This window comes from Microtus oregoni, unplaced genomic scaffold (assembly GCF_018167655.1).
Source record: "Microtus oregoni isolate MIOR12 unplaced genomic scaffold, Mior012 000062F_ref0000492, whole genome shotgun sequence".
Lineage (NCBI taxonomy): Eukaryota > Metazoa > Chordata > Mammalia > Rodentia > Cricetidae > Microtus > Microtus oregoni.
This window is the reverse complement of record NW_024543872.1, coordinates 4,804,835-4,825,906: the sequence shown is the minus strand read 5'-3', so window position 1 is coordinate 4,825,906 and position 21,072 is coordinate 4,804,835. Positions and strand designations below refer to the sequence as shown.

Below are 21,072 nucleotides of genomic sequence, written 5' to 3'. Positions count from 1 at the left end.
TAAGCACCCATTTAAAGGCCCTCACTTTCCCTAAAAGCATATTCTGAGGACCTTGGGGTTGGTTGGGGTTTCAGAGTGTATGTACACACACGTGCACACACACACACACACACACACACACTGTACTAAGGATTGAGCTGAGAGCCTCACATTTGCTGGGCAAATCCTCTTTCCATTTTAAAATTTGAAACAGTCTTGCTCTAACCCTGGCTGACCTTTGACTTTCTCCTTTTTCTTCCTCCTCCACTTCATTTGTTTTTTGAGACAGGGTTTCTCTGTGTATCCTTCCCTGTCCTGGAACTAGTTTTGTAGACCAGACTGGCCTCAAACTCAGAGCTAAAGCTGCCTCTGTGAGTGCTAGGGTTAAAGGCATGCACCACCACGCCAGGCTTGGTTGAACTTTCAATCCTTCTGCCTCAGCCTCCTGATTAACTGGGGTGATTTAGGCAGGTTTGCTTCTTTGGGCTGGATTCAATATGTGGGTTTGGAGAGGCATAATTCAGACTAAGACTGTTTTTGCTCCAGAATGGGAGACCCAGGGAAGAAAGGCTTGCAATTGCCGTGGGCTGGAGCTAGAACTTGGGGCCGGGTCAGGCTTCTGTGTGAGCTGATCTCTTGTACAACCAGAGCAGAGGATGATGGCCTCTGCCCCAGGACTCCTCACACGTGCGCCCTGTCAGATCTCCCCAGGGGAGGACTGGGCATTGCTATTTGCCAAAGTTGTAAATCTCCTAAGCCATAAGCTGCTCCTTGGCGTCTCCCAAGTGCCCTAATGTGAAATACACATGTCCCTCCCTTTTAAGATCCAAGCAGCTTCTGAATTTCCCATCGTGTTTGCACCTAAGGATGCAATTACCATTTCCTCCCATTGTCCGTTCTGCTAGTCCCTCTTCTCCCAGCTGACGCAGGCCTCCTAGCCTGCTGGGTGAACACGCGGCCGAGAGCTTATGAAGATAGGACGGCTTCTGAAAGCCACAGGTGGCTGGTGGCCAGCGATGCTTATCAGTCCCCCCAGGACTGCTTTGAGGTTATTTTCTTCTCATCAGATGTTGTATATGCCACAGAGAACGTTTCCATCAATTCTTCTGCCTCAGCTAGCGCCAACCGAGCACTGTGCTGGCTGAGTCACCCCTTGCTGTCTCTCTCCTAGGCACGCTGGTCGGCTTCTGGTGGGCTTGGGCCTTCCCAGAGGACCCTGGGTCTTTGTGGTTCTTTTCATGTCTCTGTGATGCTATCCAAGGCCCATCTCCTGAACACCATTTCCCCATTTTACCCTCAGTTAAAAACCACACACACACACACACACACACACACACACACACACGGTTTTCTGGCAAGGATGATGGAGTTTGAGTTTCTGCAGTTATCTTGGAAGAGCAGAGGACTAGAGTGTGTTTTGGGTTTTTGAGTGTGTGGGGAATTGTGAACTTAAAGCATCTATTGAGACCAGGTTCTCCTCTCCCACTAACAGGAAAAAATAGATGTTAAGTCACAGAGTCCTTCCTACCCTTGGCCCCAACTCAGTGCCCTTTCTGGGGTATGAACATAGGAAGCACACCAGGCCCTGTATATATCCAGGTCTGTGTGTAGTTGTAGAGGCCTAGGAACCAGACTCTTACCTCACCTGTCCCCAGTGCCCACCTGCCTGAGCATCTTTCCACATCTATAAAAATAAGAAGTCCTTCTTCTCTCTTGCAGTCTGTGGCCATGACTTTCACTTTCCTATGTTCTGAACAAATGGTTCTTGGCCACATAATAATAATAATGATAATAATAATAGTAATAATACATGAAGTTGGCAAGGGTGTGAATTGGGGATCTTGGAGGAGTTGGTATTAAAGGGGAGTAGATATCATATTTCATTGTATGAGCATGTGAAATCCTCAAAGGAAATGTTTAAAAAGATAAGGCAGAGGCTGTCAAGATGGCTCAGTGGGAGAGTGCTTGCCACCAAGACTAGTGACTTGAGTTTGATCCCCAAACCCACATGGAAGAAGGAAAGAACCAGCTCTTGGCAGGTGTACACACATGTGTGTGTTTGTATGTATATACACATCTGCACACAAAATAAATACATCTACAAAACAGTAGGGTGGAGAGTTGTGGAGGAGGGTATCTGACATCAACCTGTGACCTCCACGAGTGTACATACATGTTTGCAACTCTTCCCCTCCTCCTGCCTCACAGCGGGAGTTGTATTTTAGCACATGATCCCTTGAGAGACATACTCAAACCACATTGGAACCACAGCAGAGTCATTGGAGTCCCTTCCAACCAATCCCTCCTGTTGAACAGGCTGGGTGCCTAAGGCCCAGAGATGAGGCAGGCCCTCCATCCTCACCATTAGTAACGGTAATTGTGGTATGAATTTAGACATTGGCTTCACAGCACAACTGCCTGTTACCAAAATGGAGGCCATTTGCTGGTAGCACCTCCACAGAGTCACAGCGTGGAATGCTTAGGTTCCTAGCAAATCTGGAATCCATAGTCCAGGCCCAGAGAGAGCGCCTGGCACCTCAGTGAGGCACAAACATGCTAATGCCTCTTCCTCTTGTGTTTCCTAGTGTCCGCCAGGACTTTGATGTGCCCACCAGCCATCTGATTGGAGCTCACGGATACTGCACACAGGTCAGGAGGCAATGGAGCCCACAGAGGGAATGCCAGTCAGATCCTCCCCTTCTTGAGTTTCTTCCTTCCTTCTTCATCTGATCAAACACCTTCATGCAGCTTTCATGAAGCTCTTCCGGGCTTCACTGTCTTGGAGACCTGGGAGGAATGCTCAGTTTGTTTTCCACATTTGGCATGCTTTCTACCTGCTGACTTAGGTATTCTTGGAGTCATGGGGATGCCTAAGGGGTGGGACATAGATCCACTTAAGTCTGAACTGCACAGAGCCCAGGCTGTCAGAGCATGCCCCAGCGTGGCTGGTAACCCTGGGTAGCCACATACGTCCGTTACACTTGTAGAGGGCATCGTCTTCACAACCACTTCCCTCTGCATCTTTACAAAACAACCCTGGCCTCTCTCATCACTCATGCTCCGTCAGGTGATGCTACCAAAGATACCCATTCAAGGTCCTGTCCAGAGTGTGTTGAGCTTCCGTGCACACCTTTCTCAGCACCCCAAGGCCTTTGATCATGGCCGTGTGGATCATGTTTGCATGTTGCCCTCTCTGTATGCAGGATCCAGAACTCACAGTCTTCTGACAAGCTGGGAACTAACTAATTGTTCTGGGATTTTGACTCACCTGTGCCTTACCCTGGAAAACTACCTTGGTCCCATGCAAGGGCAAGTTTGAGGTCTGTGGTTAACAGACACCCACAAGAGGGGTGTAGGGTTGGTTTCTGCCCCTCCCTGGAAGAAGACCATGGACAATGAATGTCCTCTCATCTGGCTGACTGGTGGCCTTGATCTCCTTCTCTTTGAGGGTGGAGAATGGAGCTGCCTAGACAAGGGGCAGGAGTCAAACTGGAGGCAGAGGAGTCTGAACCAGCATCATCCTGGGCTGAGTTCAAGCCTGTTCTCTGGACACTCACAGAAGGAGCTGAGGCATCTTCTCCACTCCCTGAACTCCAGTCCCCTCCCTTGTGGAAGAAGCATTTGGCCAGGTCCATGACTGATGGCTTTGATTGCACACTAATCCAATGGGTCATGTTGAAAAGCGAGCTCTGACTCAGGCTGGGCTGGGGCTAGGGAATTTCTTGGTTATCTTCTTTCTGTTCTTTTGGGACTGTGTCTTGCTATATAGCCTAGGTTGGCCTTGAATTCCAGATCCTCCCAGCTCAGTCTCCTTAGTGTTGAGATTACAGCCATGCACCACCACACCCCAGCCCCGTAGCGGCTGATTTTCTCAGAGCTCCCTGAGGAGGGAACAGTCTGTGGCACACACTTGGAGGAGCAATGCACTAGATGGTGGTTGAGCTCCCTTACTGCAGGGTGTTCGCACTGAGGGCAGGAGGTACGTGGTGCTCCTCTGTCAAGAACACTTCCTGCTGGGAGGAATGTTTTGAACACTTCCCAGATGGAAGAGCAGGGGCCTTTATTCTTACTGCAAACCAGATGGAAAAACTTTCCACCTTTAAAAAAAAAAAAAGACCGTACTTTTCTTGGTAGCTTTTGGACATGAGGTACAGTATCCCAGAGCAGTTATTTCCTCTGAATTCTTTTATCATTTCCCCTGCAGGACACAATGAGGCCCTTCACTGTCTCCTTCCAATGGGGGCCCCTTGGTGGCCATCAATGGAGGCCTAACTGTCACTGGAGCAAGGGTGTTAGCACCAGTGGAAGGTTCATGTGCCAACTCAAGGGGAAGCCCTTCTGTGAACTCTGCCCTGCAGATCTTGAGTTGGGGAGGGGTGGCACAGCCATTCCTGTGGGCTAGGAGACAGCTACGGTCTTGCTTGCCTTACTGGCAATGCCAGCCCTACTGGGGGAGGGTAACACAGAGGGACTGCTTGTCTGAATGCTAGGGATGGATTCATCAGAGTTCTTCTCCAGCGTCCTTGGAAGCTACCACCTTTCAGCTGGAGTGTTTGTCTAGGCAGGGTTGCTGCCTGGGTAGCCAGGGTGGCAGAGATGTAGCATGGCACCAAGGGTGGCAGAGATGTACTCAGCAGATGCGAGTGACAGTTCAGCTTGGTCACTTTCTGGCTATGTGTCCAGGACAAGTCCTTTTATGTCTGTCAGGATTGGTTTCTTTATTCCTAACCAGTGGTGGGACATGGGGGTTCAACCTCAGTGATACATTGTCATCACAGAGATAGAGACTCCAGAGATGCCACACTGCACTTGACACTGCCTCCAGGTCCGAGGTCACACATCTGGTGACTGCCTGGGTGTGTGGCGTGAGCCACAGGGCTGCTGGATACCTAGTATCTGGGGCAAGCTGAACACCACCTTCTTGCTCCCTCCCTGCCTCCGCTCTTGTCCCTGTCCTGCTTTCCTTACCATCCCCCTGAGACCTCTGTAAGACCAGGGGCGCCTCTTTAGTGCTGCAGTGTGCAGGACTGGCTGGCTTCCTGGTCGTGAGATGTGCTGGGTCCTGTGAGATGTTATCATAGAGGGAAGCTGGGTAAAGGGAACACAGGAACTCTCTGGACTATATTTGCAACTTCTATTGAATTTAAAGTCATTTCAAACATTAAAATGCTTGTTTTTAAAGACATGATCTTTCGAGACCCTCCCACAGGTCACTCGCCAACAAAGCTGCTCTCACTTGGTTATGTGACTGCGTGTCTTTGTGGAGCAGGGAAGACTTTGTGCACATATTTTTATAGTCCCTCTCATATCCTGCATTTGGTTTCAATTGCACAGACACATCCTCTACCTCCCTAACTGGCCCAGAGCATAGAGCTGTGTTGTAACCACTCAAACATCTCCCCAGTACTGAGACTCAGAACAGGCTCCAGTGTAGTCTGTCAAGGGATGCTTGCAGATAGATGGCTGAGTCCCTCAGGGTCCTTTGATGGGAACATGGGAGCCGTTGGCAGATTTCCCTCATCAGAGCTTGTGGAAATATCAAGGCCCTACTGTCTCAACTCTGCATTCTCCTTCTTGCCTTCCATGGTCTCTCTCCTCCTCCGCCCTTTTCTCCTTGTTCCCAGCCTCCCTTCCACCCTCCCGAGGCTGATTTCAGAGATCTGACACAGCTTCCCCTTCTCTCATCAACAGGAACTCGTCAATCTTCTCCTGACCGGGAGAGCCGTGTCCAATGTTTTCAATGATGTAGTGGAGCTAGACTCAGGCGATGGGAACACCACGCTTCTCCGAGGCATCGAGGCACGCAGCGACATCGGTTTCTTATCTCTCTTTGAACACTACAATGTTTGCCAGGTACCGACATGCATTCTGGAGCCCCAGAAGCCTAGTTTCCTGGACCCATGAGATAGGAAGGGAAGCTGGTCTCTAGTTCCCAAATCTGGCCGGAGTTCAGCTCCAGCCTGAATACAGAGCAGACTAGAAGAAATACGACTTGGCTGCCAGTGCCACAGACACTTCAGATTCAAACGGCAGATCCTGGAGTCCAGGAAGGATAGCTGAAAAGAACTCTTAAGGGTTTTTAATGTGGCTGTGCATCAGAGTGGCTGCATCTGGGGTGTGTGTGTTGTGTGGTTTGTACTCATATGCATGCATGTGTGCAGTGTGTTGAGGGAGGGTGATCTCTGGAGGCAGGAGCTTTGCATATTAGGCTTTGCATCACTTACTTTGGGCTGCTACAATGAAATCCTACAGATGAGGTGGTGAAACAACAGAGGTGCCTCTTCCACAGTGCTAGACCCTGGCAGGTCAAGACCAAGGTGTGAGCTGGCTGGGCTTCCTCTGAAGGCGGCAGGGAGAATCTTTTCAGGCGCTTCCCCTGATGGGTGGTGCTGGTTGCCTCCCCCGACGGGTGATGCATTCCAGCACTCCTTGCTCTCCTTGCCTTATAGATGCAGCGCTCCAGGCCCTGCCTCTGCTGTCCCACTTGGCTGATTGCTCCCTGTGTCTTTGTCTCTGAGAACCTCAGTAGGCTTCAGGGCACACTGCTCTGGGATGACCTCTTTTTAACCAATGGCATGCGCAGCAGCCCCAGTTCCAGAGAAGGTCTGATTCAGAGGCACTTGGGTTTGCATGCCCTTTGAGGGGGGCACAGTTCAGCCCACACAGCTTCATTTGGCCTCTTTGCTGAGGTGTGGTCCCTCTGCCTCCTTTCCTGCTGAGAAAGAAACCTTGCAAAGGCCTGGACTTTAAGTGAAGCTGATTGGGCCCTGGTGACAGTACCATGGTCTGGTGGGGCTGCTCTTGATCAGACCTGTTGCCTCGGCTTCTTTCAGACCTTCTCAGAACCTTGCTCAGTGGCTTCATATGGTCCACAGTTCTGTGACTGAGGAGAGTACTGTCCCGAGGGGCAACGGGAGCCTTACTCGAGACAGAGACTACTCAGACACCACGAGGGCCTAGTTAAGGAAGCAGGACTTCCTTTATGGGGCCCCCAGTGTGCTAGGTAAATGACTTAGCAGAGTGGGAGGGAGGTGGGATTTTTGTTCCACCCTTCCTATGTGACCTCTTGTTTAGGTGTGCTGCTTTATGGACCGTGTGATGGACCTCTTCCTGACCCCATCCCTGAGTGATACCCCCAGCTCATGGAATGCAGATGTGTGGGGTCTAACCGCCTGGAGAGGAAAGGGGACAGTTCCTTTCTGATTGCGTTGCTGTCAGGAGGAAAGGAGCAATTTGACCCAGTGGCCAAGGAGAAGTCCTGAGAGCCTGGAGGCTCTAATCGTCTCCAGCCTGACAGTCCATGTCCTGAACAGGATGAGCTTGGCCAGTTTCATAGACTCCAGGATAACCATAGTCCCTGATGTCTTCCTATGGTCCAGGCTTCCTGTGAAAAAAAATAAAATATTATGATTTGGTCAGTAGAGGGCAAATGATGGGCAAAATAGTCAAGACAAGACCACCCTTCACTCAGAATGAAGTTACTGTTGGAGAAACTTGGAGCCAATGCTGTTTTCTCATAGATTCCTTGAACTGACACGGCCCTTTTGCTGGCCAAACTAGGGAGTATTGTCCCCTGTGGAGAGTGGATAGTTTCTTGTGTTGTCCCGTGGCAATTCCACTACAGATGGAATTCTAGATACCACCTTCTCTTTCTCTCAAGAAGTCCTCAAGGCTGGGTCTTGACCTCTTCTCCCCCTAACGACCATGTAGGGCCTGGCAGCCTTCACCCTCTTGATACCACCTCCCCTCCTTTCTGTCCCTAGGTTTCAAATTAATGGAGAGAGGTTTGTTTACTCAATATAAAATATTACAGGAGACCTAGGCTTGTGATATGTGCCTGTAATTCCAGCACTCAGGAGGATCTAGAAGCTAAGGCCTGCCTGGGGTACACGTGGAGACCCTGTCTCACAACAACAACAACATATAAACAACTACCCCCCAAAACCAAAAGCTGAAAAATTAACCCAAACAACAAAAACTCCAAGAGAGTAATTGGTTGTTCATTGATAAAAATCTAGAAGCCTACCAGTCATTTGGCAAATAAATACATGAAAAATAGCTCACATTACACTAGCAATCAAGACACGCAAATGCATTAGCCTCACAGTTTGTTTATCAGATCCACAAGAATGAGACGTAAAAGGTGCAAGAAATGACGGAAGGAGGCTTGACCTGCTACAGCAAATTAAAAGACCTCAAATCCTTGACCTCAAAACGTTGGCTCTGGAAGCTGTTCTCCTGAGATATACTACACCCTCTAGCACAATTCAAAAGCTGCCCATTTGCGTGTTCAGAAACAGGTCATTGTTAGGGCATTCTTACTGACTTATACAGTGATTGTCAAAATCACAGTATATACTTGTCGATGTGGAGAAATCTGAATGGCATAAGATCTCAGGAGCTAGGAGTGTGGCAGGGTATTATTATTATTTTTTTTTACCACAATCGTCCGAGTTTATTCCTCAACACTAAAAATAAGTTTAAAAGTTCAGAATGATAAAAAAACAAATAAAAGTAGCTTGTGAAGGTACAGCATGGCCCCCAGGAGAGGGCATGCCCAGCTCCCCGAGACTCCTAAGGAAGTTTCTCTGGAAAATGTCTGCTCGTGGAAAAGGCTTGTGAATGAGTCCACTCATTTGTAAGCCCTCTGGGCAGTGTTTTGTTCTTAATCTTTTGACTGTTGTTTATAAATGGCAAGCTGCCCTCTGCCCCTCATTTGGAAAATTCAGGAGCTGATGGTGCCCAGGCCTGCCCATGGCTGGCTTGAGGCTCCATCCCTGCATGTTGTGAGTGAATCCAGTCCCCGGCCATGCCTCCAATGAACAGCCTCTTTGGAGCACAGAAGGGAAGCTAAGTCGGGTTATGCAGTAGTCAGGCATGGCCAAATGCGAGCAAGCCTGCGGTCCATTTGGGTGACACACAGCTGAGCAGAGAGAGTTAGGCTTCCTGAGCGAAGAGGGCCTTTATTTTAGTTAAGAAAGCAGCCAGCCCTTGTCAACGTGGTCTTCCACTTTCATAGGAAAGTCCTTCATGGAGGACTTCCCGAATGCAGCCCCTCTGTCCCAGGTACCTTCAGCATTACCTCTGAGGTGGGAGCTGCCTCACGATTCTGTGGTGGGTCCTAGAGCAAGTATGCCCTTCTCCACATTGGAAAAATAGCTTCCATTCTTTCCTTAATCCACAACGGAGGCTGTAAACACTGAGCAGCAAATATCTCATCTCCTGGGGGAGGCTGTGGATTAGGCAGGACCAGCTCAACATAGCTGAATAGCCTAGCATGGGCCAGCGAGGTGCTGCCTGGGGCACACATAGAAGAGCGGGTAGTGGGTAGCCTGCACAAAGGGTCAGAAATAGGCTATCTCTTTGGAGGAAGCCTTGTGCCAGTGTGCTGGGGGTCTCTGGTTTGTTCCCACACATCCTTAGCCAGCCATGAGAGTCCCTGGCTGGGAACTTGCAGAGAGACTTTTTGCTCTGTGTTCCAGTGATGCCCTGACCTTCTCCTCCAGACTCACCACACAGCCCACTGCACCCTGAATTTTTCAGACGTACAACCTGACACCATAGACTGCTCACTCAACCCTCTTGCCTGGTTCCCCAGGGGGGTGAAGTCCAGTGTTAGTCCGGAGGGCCTTCATTTTTCAATCATTTGTTTACACATTGGGGAGGCTCTTGCTAGGGGTGCATGTGTTGGTGTCTCCAGGCGCCGGTTGCTCAGTGACATGCCCCTGGGAACCAGAAGGATGCAGGGATGTACCAACTAGCGTGGTATAGCTCTCCCGAGGAAGGACACAGAATGGGAAGGCCCAGGGATAGGGGACCTGAGCGTCAATGAGAAGTACAGCAAGAATCAGGAGGCCATGGCTGAGCCACACACAAGTGAGGAGTGGGAGAGACTGGAGGAGAAGAGTGGGTTAGAGGACGGTGGGCTGTGGCGTGATGCCACCTGGAACCAATGCTGCGTGTGAATTCCCTGTAAGCCTTGTGAGGGAGCCAGCTCTAGAAGGTGTGTCTGGGCAGCAGGAGGGATTTTGTAACACCACACCAAGGGTTTCTGGGAAGTCAGCCTCACCTTAACCAGTCAGCACAGTGCATCAGGTCTTCCCCTCCTTCAGGTTGGCTGCTTCCTGAAGACTCCGAGGTTCCCCATCTGGGTCGTGTGCAGCGAGAGCCACTTCAGCACCCTCTTCAGCCTACAGCCAGAACTCCTGTCCGACTGGAGGGCGGAGCGGCTCTTTGACCTGTATTACTACGATGGCTTGGCCAACCAGCAGGAGGAGATTCGGCTGACTGTGGGTAAGACACCCTGACCCATCTCCTCAGGGAGCATCCAGGCTGCTCCAGAACCAGCCTTCACATACTTTCTTGGGATACTCATGGGGGTCAGAGAGTGATACTAGGCTGTCCAGCCTGCAAGAGAGAGGCATGGGAGGGCCTTGAACACTTGATGTACTAAGGGCAGAAGGTAAAGTTAAGACCATATACAAGTGTCCTTTGAGCTTTGCTGATAGGTTTGGATTGGCTTTTAAGGAAGTAGGGAGTCATGGGAGGTTTTAGAGTAGAGGAATAATGAGACCACATGTGTTCTTAGGAAAGAGTATTGCGGTTACAAAAGTAGGGCATGGGTTTGCTAGAGGCTGGAGATGAGAGGCCAGTGCACTGTCTAGGTAAGAATCAATGACCAAGAAGGAGGGAAGATCCAGCTAAGCTGGAGCTGAGAGCATGATGCTCAAAGGATTGGGCTGGCTCCCTGGAATTGCCTGTATTGGCCTTAGGAGGAGTGCATATCCTGAGATGATGCGAGTGCTTTTTCTCTCCCTCCTCCCTAGATACCACCAAGACCACCCCAGAGGACAACTGCAGAGACCTTGTCCCGCCCCTTGAGCTCTGTATCAGAACCAAGTAAGTAGGTGCGGTGGGAGGGAGTAGGATGGCCACGTTGTGGTGTGGGGTGGCTGCCCGCAACCTGCTTAACCCCTGTGTGGTATAACCAGTCTGAACACTGAGCAGAGATGTCCCTGAGTTTTCTGACTTTGCAGGTGATGCAGAATGAAAAAGAATTAGAAGAGGGCATAGATGGTCAGGTGTGGGTGGGCGGGAATGGGATGGCCACATCGTGGTGTGGGGTAGCTGCCCACAACAGAAGTACCTGCCTAACCCTTGTGTGGTATAGCCAGTCTGAACACTGAACAGAGATGTCTTTGTCTCCGAGGCACTGGGTAGGTCCTTGACACCTCATCCAGACTCTGCATTCAGGGACAGTTGCAGCTCAGGCTAGAGTTGGGAAAAGCCCATCCCCTTCTTGCTAAACATTTTGTTGGACTCCAGGTTGGGACTGTGCTCTGCAGAGCCTGCGGGCTGTCACTGGTAGAAGCCCCTGGCTCACTTGGCCAGCTCATCTCAAAGTCTGTAGTGATGACTGGGAGAGCTCAGTGCACACTAGGGAAACAGTCAGCAGCATCTTGGGATGGAGACAAGGTTCTGGTTGCTTTTCCAGGCATGTAGTGTATGTCACAGTGATTCTGAGCATGAGTTCTGGAGCAAGGCTGCAGGCTAGCTGTGATACACTGGGCCTCATTATCTGACTTACTTGGTCATCTGTAAGGTGGACAGTGGTAGGTTGGAGCCCAGCATGGATGACGTTTAGCGTTAGCTTTCACTGTCATCATACTTGGTGCTCATAGCTGGTGCTGTCTCAAAAGGAATCTGTTTCCCTGACAGCGAAGTGGCTGGGGCCAGAGCCACAGCCTGGCCTTGTGATTCCGACCACCTGAGATACATATGGCATACCTGGAGTCTAGGCGTGCTGCCTGTTGCACGCAAGCCTTTGAACGGTACTGAGGAAGAGAGCAGGGACTGCCTTGGCACGGTGGAAGCATCAGGAAGAGGAAGTGGGAGGGCCACAGGCCTATCCCCATTGTGCCAGTTCCCTGCCCTGCCCCACAGGGATACAGCATTCCTGTAGGGTCAGAGGCTAACTGTTTTCATCAGAGAATTGGGACACATGCAGGTCGCTGTCCTTTCAAGTACAAAGGGCCACTCATTCAAGGTGATGAGTGAAGGGCTTTGAAGGGGAAAGGAGGTGACACTGGCCTTGGCTCTTGGTCCAGGCTAGTAAAGGGGGCCACAGGGCGACTTTTCTGAAGAAAAAGGGCCCCAACTACCCCCTAGGCACAGCCTCTCCCCTCCCAGACCACTGGGATGCTCCTTGATGTCTGCTTTTGACTTTCTCGTTGTACCCCTCCCACCAGTGGTACCCCTTAATCTCTTCATTGCCTGCTTTTGGAAACAGTTCCTGATTGGCCAAGCAGTCCCCAGCCTTGACTGGGCTTCCTGAGCTCAATCTCTTGGGCAGTTGTTTGAGGAAGGCTCAGGGTTTTGGCCTGTCTTGCCCTGAGACAGCTGGCATGGAACTCAGTTCAGAGTCATGAAAGGTGGGTTTGGATCTCTTCTGTTGGTTCCTTGGTCTCATGGGACAATCCCTAACCCAGTCTACCCCAGTGACCCCTAGTGGGGGGAGCTGGAGAGCAGCTTGAGTTGGGGAGTGGTGCCTGGCTTTCCTGCCTTCACTTCTACTCCCTGCCCTGGGCATAGCCCTGACATCTTCAGAAGTGTTTTCCAGTGTTTGTCATGGAGATAAATATCATTTGTATAGCATACAGGGATGGGGACATCAGGTCTATGGACTTTGGGTGTCCTAGATCCCATGGAGCCCCGGGAAGGCTAGGGGAAGCCCATGTGAATTCTGGATTACTCACTGGAAAGTCTTGCCCCAGAACTTAGGTCCTTAGACTTCTAGTCGTCAGCTTCCTTTGAAGAAAATGCTAGAACTGGAATCTCCAAGCCTCCCAGGACCTCTGTGAGGTCACCTCTCCTCGCCTGAGGAGGTGAACTTCAGTGTAGTTCCTAGCTGCTACTGGTGCTACAGCCCTAGAACCACTTAAGAAAGTAGTCATTTGTTGTTCGTGTTTCGGTGTTTGTGCGTGCGTGCGTACGTGCGTGTGCACGTGTATACACCCATACATACTTGTGCATACTTTGGAGGCCAAGAAGAAGATAGCAGGTATCCTCCCCCCACCAAATTTCTTTAAGGCGGGGTCTCTTGTTGAACTTGGGGCTCGTGTTTTCTTGGATAGTCTAGAGCAATACTCCCATTGCAGCTGGAGTTACAGACATATATGGGGCATCTGGCTTATTGTCTGGTGTTGGGCTTTGAACTCTGACCCCCATTATTGCTCAGCAAGCACTCTTAGCTGTGGAACCGTCTCTCTAGGCCCTAGGACTACTTTTGAGAAGTGCTGATTAATAATGGGTCCTATCTGTGTCCATCTGCTTTGTGAACCTGCCTTAGTGAGTCAGCTACAAAGGGAGGTACCAAGCATGAGTGATAACCAGAGGCCAGGGAACTTTATTCCCAACACCAGGTTTTTGCCTGTTCTACTTTCTCCATTTTCTCCATTCGCCATGGTGGGTCTACCTGGCCAGTTACCCTGGGAGCTCTTTTCCAGAGTTTTTCCCAGAATTATTGCCAGAAGGCTGAGTGGGTGAGTGAAGAGTTCAGTGGTTGGGTCCCTGTCCCCTCCATTCATCAGATAGCATGCCAGTGTAATGGGAAACAGCAGGCCAGGAATGCTAGTCCAAGGGGTTGGATTGCAAAGGCTTTGTGTTTTGTTCTTGCTGCAGATTCTCAAACAGTTCAAAGGAGGAACTTGGGAAAGTGGCCTCTGAGGTCACTATGAGGACCTGCTGCCATTGTCTTGGCTATGGGGTTTGCGGTGAGGTGGCAAATGCCGCTGCCTGTAGACCTGTGTGGTACGCATGGTACCATAGACCATCCTCAGGTCACTGCCAAGCCAGAGTCACATTTTAAATACCTGGTGAGATGCAGCCAAATGTTCCAAATCATGCCGTCCATGTGTGAGAACAGTGGCTAGCTAGCGCACCTAGTGGGTAGGTGCAATTTCCTTTTCATTGTGCCAACTCTCAGGGAAGCTCTGTTCTTGATTATTTAGAAGAAATAGCAGGATAAGAATTAGTTCCCACTCTCAGGGAGTTAAATCAAGTGGAAGTCAAGTTCAGAATCAGCCCTGATCAAATCCAGGGGAAGATGGCCTCTTATCCTTAAGCCCAGCCTTAGGGCCCTGCAGGAATTATGACCCACCCTATAGGATATACCTACTGCATATCTGGCCATCTGGCAATGGACTTAGTCCACAGAGGGGTGCCAAGACACCTCTCAATCTAGCCCTTTCTTTTATAGATGGGGAGGTGCAGGTTTCCCACATGGAGGTCTACCCAGCCACTTTGAGTCACCAGCAGCTTAGACTCTCACTGTCCCAGCCCAGTGGTAGGTCACTGAGCGGACAGTGTGATTTCCTGTCACCTGGCTTTGTTGTCACGGAGGCATTACACAAGCCCAGACTTTGGGTTTTGCCTTCAGAGAACGGCACCCTAATTGGAAACATCACTAGGGCTCTGTGCTGCCTCTGCTCTTCGGTACCATGCACGCGTCAGCCCCACGGGGTCTCTTGTAACCTACACAGTGTCAGGCATGTCTTGTGTCATCCATCTCTTGCTCCTCCCCCTGTTGTTCTGAAACGACATCAGCCAAATCAGACTCTTTGGAGGTCATTTCTAACAGCACGCACTGACCTCTCCCAGGCCTCCATCCTCACTGGAGTGAGAGAAAAATCAAACAGTTGTCAACAGGCCAGAGAGGAGAGGAAAGAACTCTTAACCGGGCCTGGAGCTAGGGCCCAGATGTTTCTGTTTGGACTCTCGGACAAGAGATGGAAACTGGTTCCAGCTAGGGTCAGTATCTGTCTCTGAGGCCCGGGAGGGCACCCGCCTCCCTCAGGAATTCCCTATCCATCTATGTACCCCACTTCCTCCTATTGATGCCCTTGCCTGGGATCCCTATTCACGGTGCCCCTTAACCACAGAAGGACCTCTCCTTGGCATCCCACCGTCTGTGTCCAACACACTCTTTTGGCGTGCTGCTGTCGACGCATTCCCACTCTGCCCTGGCTCATCACATCTTATGGTTTGTCTTCCTGAACTCATTTCTGCCCATCTGTCAATCAGGTATCATTGCCTCTTTCCCAAGCTGCCGCGAGACAGAAAGTAGAACCCACGGGAGTATTCTCTGATCTTTACAAGGGGCTCTGGACATGTGGGGAAAGGCAGGCTGGAGAAGGATTGGGTGGGGGAGAAGGTGTGGGGGTGACTGCAGGACGGCGTGTGGAGTCGTGTAAAGAGTCTGGGGTTGGGGGCAGTAGGCTCCAGGGCAGATGTGCAAGAGGAGAGCTGGGGTAGAGAAGTGTCCCTATACCTCAGAACTCTGAGCGACAGGTGATATCAGCCCTTCCTGAGCCTAGCACAAGTGCTGAGAGCCACCGTCAAGTCAGATCTCTTCTGCAAGGGGGCTGGATCTGAGCCTAGAGAAGGTTGGGTGGGCCAGGAGGAGGACTGGCCAAGGCCATGGGTGCCAGGGAGCACACAGGGCTGGCTCTAGAACTACTTCTAATTTGGAATGGCCAAAGGAACAGAAACTTGAGCACAAGCTGTCTGGAAGATCAAGGTCAGCAAAAGGACCCCTGGGTGCATCTTCAGTAGTCTGGAACATTGAAATCAGGCCTGCCCGCTTTTTGCTGCTGCCCCACATGGGCTCTTTTCCCACATGAAGCCCATCAGGTTCAGCAGTGGTCTGAATCAGTTCAGGCTGGAGCCCACTGTGGGGCACTGATTGCCCTGGGGTTGGGGTGGTGGTATTTGCATGCCATAGCCCTCTCTGTGATGTTACTATTGACTTTGGCAGCCTTGAAACACTTTGGGCAATTACAGTCAGGGAAAGGGCACGAAATGTCCCACAGTGAGCAGAAAAGCTCCCACACCAGAATTATCCAGTGCCAAGGCACTTTGAAGTGTACTGTCTGCCTGACTCCCGAGTTACTGCTGGTGACAGTGCCATTGACTCCCGCGGCACATTCAGGCACCTCTCTATCTCACCGGTCATGTCCCTGCAGTCCGTCCTTGTTGCTGCCGCATTGGCAAAGCTCTTCTTCCTCCAGACCATGCAGAGCCACGGTCCTGCTCAGTACTTTCTGGGTTTCAGACGCTCTGATTTCTCATACCACAGCAAGGTGCTTCTCTCCGCTGCCTTTGCTCCTGGCCGGGATGGGAGGCCTGGTTTCCTTGTGAGTGACTTCAAAACCAGCCGTAGATCTAGCAGCGTGCCAGTGGGGCAGCTGTGACACAGATGTTGTTCAGTGATGGGCGAGTACAGCCCACCTTGCACTGAAGCCACACCCCATTTTGTCTGTCCGGAGCTCATGGGAAGGTAGAGTCTGGGGATTGAGCGGATATGAAGAGGATGGCAGTCTAGACCCCAGGAACCAGGCTGAGGGTGGAGCTGTCACTCTTCATTGTGCCTCCTTTCTGTCACTGTTTAGGAATCTGTACAGAAGATGTGTGTTTGGGTTTTTTTTTAAGATTTATTTATTTTATGTATGTGGGTGTTTTGTCTACATGTCCATCTGTACACAAGAAGGCATCAGATTCCATGGGGCTGCAGTTCTAGATAGACAGTTGTGAGCTACCATGTGAGTGCTGGAAATTGAACCCAGGACCTCCAGAAGAGCAGCCAGTGTTCTCAGCGGCTGAGCCATCTCTTCAGGCCACTAAGATGTGGTCTTGGTACCTAAGACTTTGATGTGTATATACAAATCTTAGTAGAAGAGTAAGAGTTTTTTTTTTTTTTTATGGTGCACTTTTCAGAACTGCAAAGACGATCAGGAAGAGATAAGTAAACATTTCAAATAGCATTATATTGTTACAGATCACTGAACTGCTGCTTACTCACTCAGTGTCTGCAGTAGATGAGCCTGCCTTCCAGAACCTGGACCCAGCCCCTCTCCACCCACACCTGCTCAGTGTGCCCATCATAGCAAGGGACATTTTCCCTGCTCATAGACCTATGCTGCTTCCCCGGGACTTCATGAGATTCCAATCCCCCAAATCTTACCAACAGAAGACTCCTCATGTAACAGCCAGTTTCCCCAAGTTCTGTCAAGTTGCCTACCAGTACGGTGGCCATGTCTACCACTCAGACAGTGGAACAGTGGAAGGCTACAATGTAGATGCCTTCCATCAAAGTGGGGTGTGTTCTGTCTAAGTAAACAAAACTGATAAGAGTCCGTTGGCTCCACCTGACATACAAAAGGCTCGGGAAGCTGTCTAGAGCAGCAGAGATCACTGAGTCACCCAGTTCTCCCACACCTAATAGACTAAGAGACCGACTTGAGGTTCTCACACTAGGAATGATGCGGGCAATGCTGAACGTGCATTGGCATTTGCTTCCAAACACGGGATAGGCCAGATCTTAGGAAGGCGATTCTGCCAGCGCTGGTGTTTGAAAGACCTCCTTTTGAAGTTGGTTCTGAGTAGTGTGACCAAAACAGAACCAAATGCCTCTCCTGCAGGCAGTGATGGATCTACTGCTCAGAAAGCTCATGGCCCTAGGAGGTGAGGTCTTTCAGCATTGCTGGGTGCCACCAAATGACACCAAAGAGAACACAGAATTTTGGGAGCAGTCCCTCAAATTAACATTTATGTCTAAGCTGATTTTCCTCACCTACCTATTCTAGCCTTTTAAGTAGACTGTTCTTATTGTTCTGGAACATTGACTAGGGTGTACATTAGGGCAGCATTTTGTCTTGCACATGACATTCTTGCATCCTCGGTGGTTTGGGAAGTTTATCTTGTCCCTGTTGTGCCCTGGTGGGGCTAGAGTGTGATGTTAATTATTCCTGTGTGACTGTGGGCAACTTCTGTCGCACAGAACTACAACTAAGATTTGTTTTTTTGTGTTTTCCCAAATGACAAGAAATCTGCTTGCTTCTTTGATGGGAAATGGAATGGTATAAAACAGAAAATATGAAGCAGGGGAAATGCAGTTTATAACTCCGTCAAGAAGCTGCTTATAACCTGCAGGAAAGTGAGTTAGAAGACAGAGTGGGTGTGAATTCCGCTACCGCTGGAACAGTGTAATTTTCAGCCTGAAAACTAGAGACCCTGAGGCAGCAGTGCAGAGAGCTAGAGAGGACAAAGTGCAGCCTCCCCAGAAGGAAGTGGACATGAGTTGGTGGATGGGCTAATAAGGGTGAGCAATGTCGGGTCCAAGATGAGCCGTTCAATTGTCACTCCATAAAAATAGGGAGGTTTCAAAGCCACCTGAGAATATAAAAATCTGAGTATGCTTAAATCTCTTCTATAAAATAGCTTAGTATTAACATATATTTCTGTAGAGTTTAGTCTCTAGATACTTATAATATCTAATATGTAATGTACTTAGAATAGTAGTCTCTGGGTACTTATAATAGCTAATATGTAATATCTAATATGTAAAATGTAGTCTCTGGATACTTATAATATCTAATATGTAATCACATTATAATATTATTACAGAACAGTAATAATATTATTATAGTCATGTTATACATGTTTAGTACAGGTTAGTTTCTTGGCTTGTGGGGTGTGTTTTTGTTGTGCTGTTTCTTGATGTACAGGTGGTTGAATCTGTGGGTGAGAAACCAGTGTGTTAGTTGTGTTCATAGTGCTCTGACCACCATACACAAAATGAACAACTTAGAAGAGAGATTTCACTTTTTTCATGGTTTTGGGGGTTCAGTCCATCTGGGTGAGGAGGGCATGCATGGTAAAGCAGCTTTAGTAGAAGGATCATGTGGCAGAGGATATTCACGTCATGGTAGACCAGAAGACCGAGTCTGACAGGAGCCAGGGCTTAGGTATCATCTCTAGAGACTACTAGTGGTCTCACTTCTGGAAGGTTCCACAGCCTCCCAAAATGGCACCACAAAGACTTCAAACCATGAGCCTCTGGGGGACATGTCTCTGTGGACAGTGCCTCCTGCTCTGGTCATTCAGTTGAGCACTGCAGTGCTACTGGGTGAACCTGTTTTCTCTCTCTCTCGTTCTTTTTTTTATGTTAAGAATAGTTTTATTTTATTTTTTTCTTTTTTTTAAAATTTATTTATTTATTAAAGATTTCTGCCTCCTCCCCGCCACCACCTCCCATTTCCCTCTCCCTCCCCCGATCAAGACCCCCTCCCTCATCAGCTTGAAGAGCAATCAGGGTTCCCTGACCTGTGGGAAGTCCAAGGACCTCCCACCTCCATCCAGGTCTAGTAAGGTGAGCATCCAAACTGCTGAAGTTCCTTTCTTGGGGATTTGGGCTTTCCCAAAGAGTTGCTGAGTTAAAACAAGTACAGTTCTGTTTTTCCCTTGCCTGTGGCAGTTGGATTTTGACTTGACCTCTGGATTTGAAAACATGGTATTGGTTACCTCTTATTAAACTTCATACACTGTGAAACAATGTTAAGCCCCAGTCTCCTGCTCTGCCTTGTTGTGCTGTCTGGCAGCATCCATAATCTATTCGTGTTGTCTTAGGATGCAAACTACCCCTAATGGAAGATAGATTTGCATAGATTCTCTATCTGCTATAAATTTGATTCCAATCAATTGTTTGGAAAATCAACTCTTGATTAGAATCAAGTGTTAGGAAATTCCCTGGTGTTACCTACAATCACTGTCCTGTTGGATCAGAGGTACTACCATTTATCTACTTAGTTCTTCTTATAAACCAATTTTCAAAACCCATCTTGTTCCTGTGGAACTCACAGCCCTCAGTAGGTCCTGTCGCACAGAAAGAAATGTCCTGGTCTATTTTTTTTAGCTCTCCAGCCCCCTCTGCATCGTTTCACGTTTCACTACCTTCTGGCTCCTCTCCTGAACCCCAGACACCCCAGAACATCTGTTTCCCTGATCCTAACAGGTACCCCTGAGCGGCCATTGTCAGGTCCAGATTTACTTGGTGCCAGCACCAAGCACAGTCAGCTGCGGCACAAATGGACAAGCTGCCTGTCACCTCTAGTTACCAGTGTCCTGGGTGTCTGTCCATTCTGCATGCTGTATGGGTGTTAAGCTGGGTGAGAGTGTGGAAAGCTAGTGGGCAGACTGGAGTTCGAAAGCCTCCTTCCTGGACCCCTGCAGCTCTAACACTGTCCTGTCACTTTCCTCGTAGATGGAAGGGAGCATCCGTGAACTGGAATGGCTCCGATCCCATCCTGTGACCCTTGTATACATCAAGCTCTCTGGCTTCATCACTCATCACTGGGATGACCTCTGGACCACAGGTCATAGGGCCAAGTCTCTTAGAGGAGTCACCCTGCCTGAGTTTGCATGCCCACAGTGTCATGCAGAGTCTTCCAGATTCTTCCATGAAGGGCTGTGGTAGGGCCTGGTGCACTGCTGACGCAGCTGTGACTGCGATGACAGGAAAGGACACTGAAGACTCTGCCTTTTGTCTGCATCCTTCCTGGATAGCCCTCTCTCCAAGGCCTCTGCTGTGGCTGGCCTTGGGGACTCTGGACACTTGTTACTACAGCTTTCATAAAGCAAAAGTCAAGTTTGTGACCAGGGCCAAGACTGTGTGGTTCATTGGTTGGTGTGAGGGGAGCACAGGTCTGTTCTCACTGTAGTTAAGGTGGGGCAGGGAGGGGGAGCCCCCCCCCCCCCCCCCCCCGCCATGGGCAAAGTATCTCCTAGCCAAGATCTGAGGACAAGCCCTGTCCTTTGTCTCAGGGATATCCTTGTCATGACCCTTGGTCTCTCTGTTTTTCATAGGAACAGCATAGTCTAAGATACAAGCTACATAGCCTGCTGTCCAAGAGCAGCCTAAGCCCTAGAAAGCCCTAGCCAGGGAAGACCTGATTCTCCTGTGAGGTCACATGAGGATGGGCTGGACCTAGAGGAGGCTGGAATGGGTGCAGGTAGAAAGCTACCCAGGGAGTGACTTTTTGGCCACACGTGTGAGCAAAGGAGAGGGGGACAAGCAGATGGATCAAGTGTGGACTTCCCTGTGGTCATGGGGAGAACCGACTGCCCATGTGACTGGGCAGGAATTTGAAAGTACTCACATTGCAGAATAAGGAGGGAGGTTGGTTGGGAAAACGGTATGCTCTGAGCTTTGCTTGCTACGCTGGTGGATATTCCGTGGTTTTCATCAGGGAGTGTGAT

General features: G+C 49.7%; 1 protein-coding gene across 2 annotated transcripts in view; it reads left to right on the top strand.

Annotated features, from left to right (window-relative positions):
* The window catches only part of Mindy4 (MINDY lysine 48 deubiquitinase 4), a 110,463-nt gene extending 89,939 nt beyond the window's left edge, over window positions 1-20,524 (top strand). For both annotated transcript variants that reach the window (XM_041640281.1, XM_041640280.1), the window contains 5 exons: window positions 2,565-2,628; window positions 5,671-5,832; window positions 10,092-10,272; window positions 10,806-10,878; window positions 20,078-20,524. In XM_041640281.1, the coding sequence (XP_041496215.1) occupies window positions 2,565-2,628; window positions 5,671-5,832; window positions 10,092-10,272; window positions 10,806-10,878; window positions 20,078-20,126 (529 nt within the window). In that variant the 3' untranslated portion in view covers window positions 20,127-20,524. The remainder of the gene's footprint in view (window positions 1-2,564; window positions 2,629-5,670; window positions 5,833-10,091; window positions 10,273-10,805; window positions 10,879-20,077) is intronic.
* Window positions 20,525-21,072: the final 548 nt, after the last annotated feature.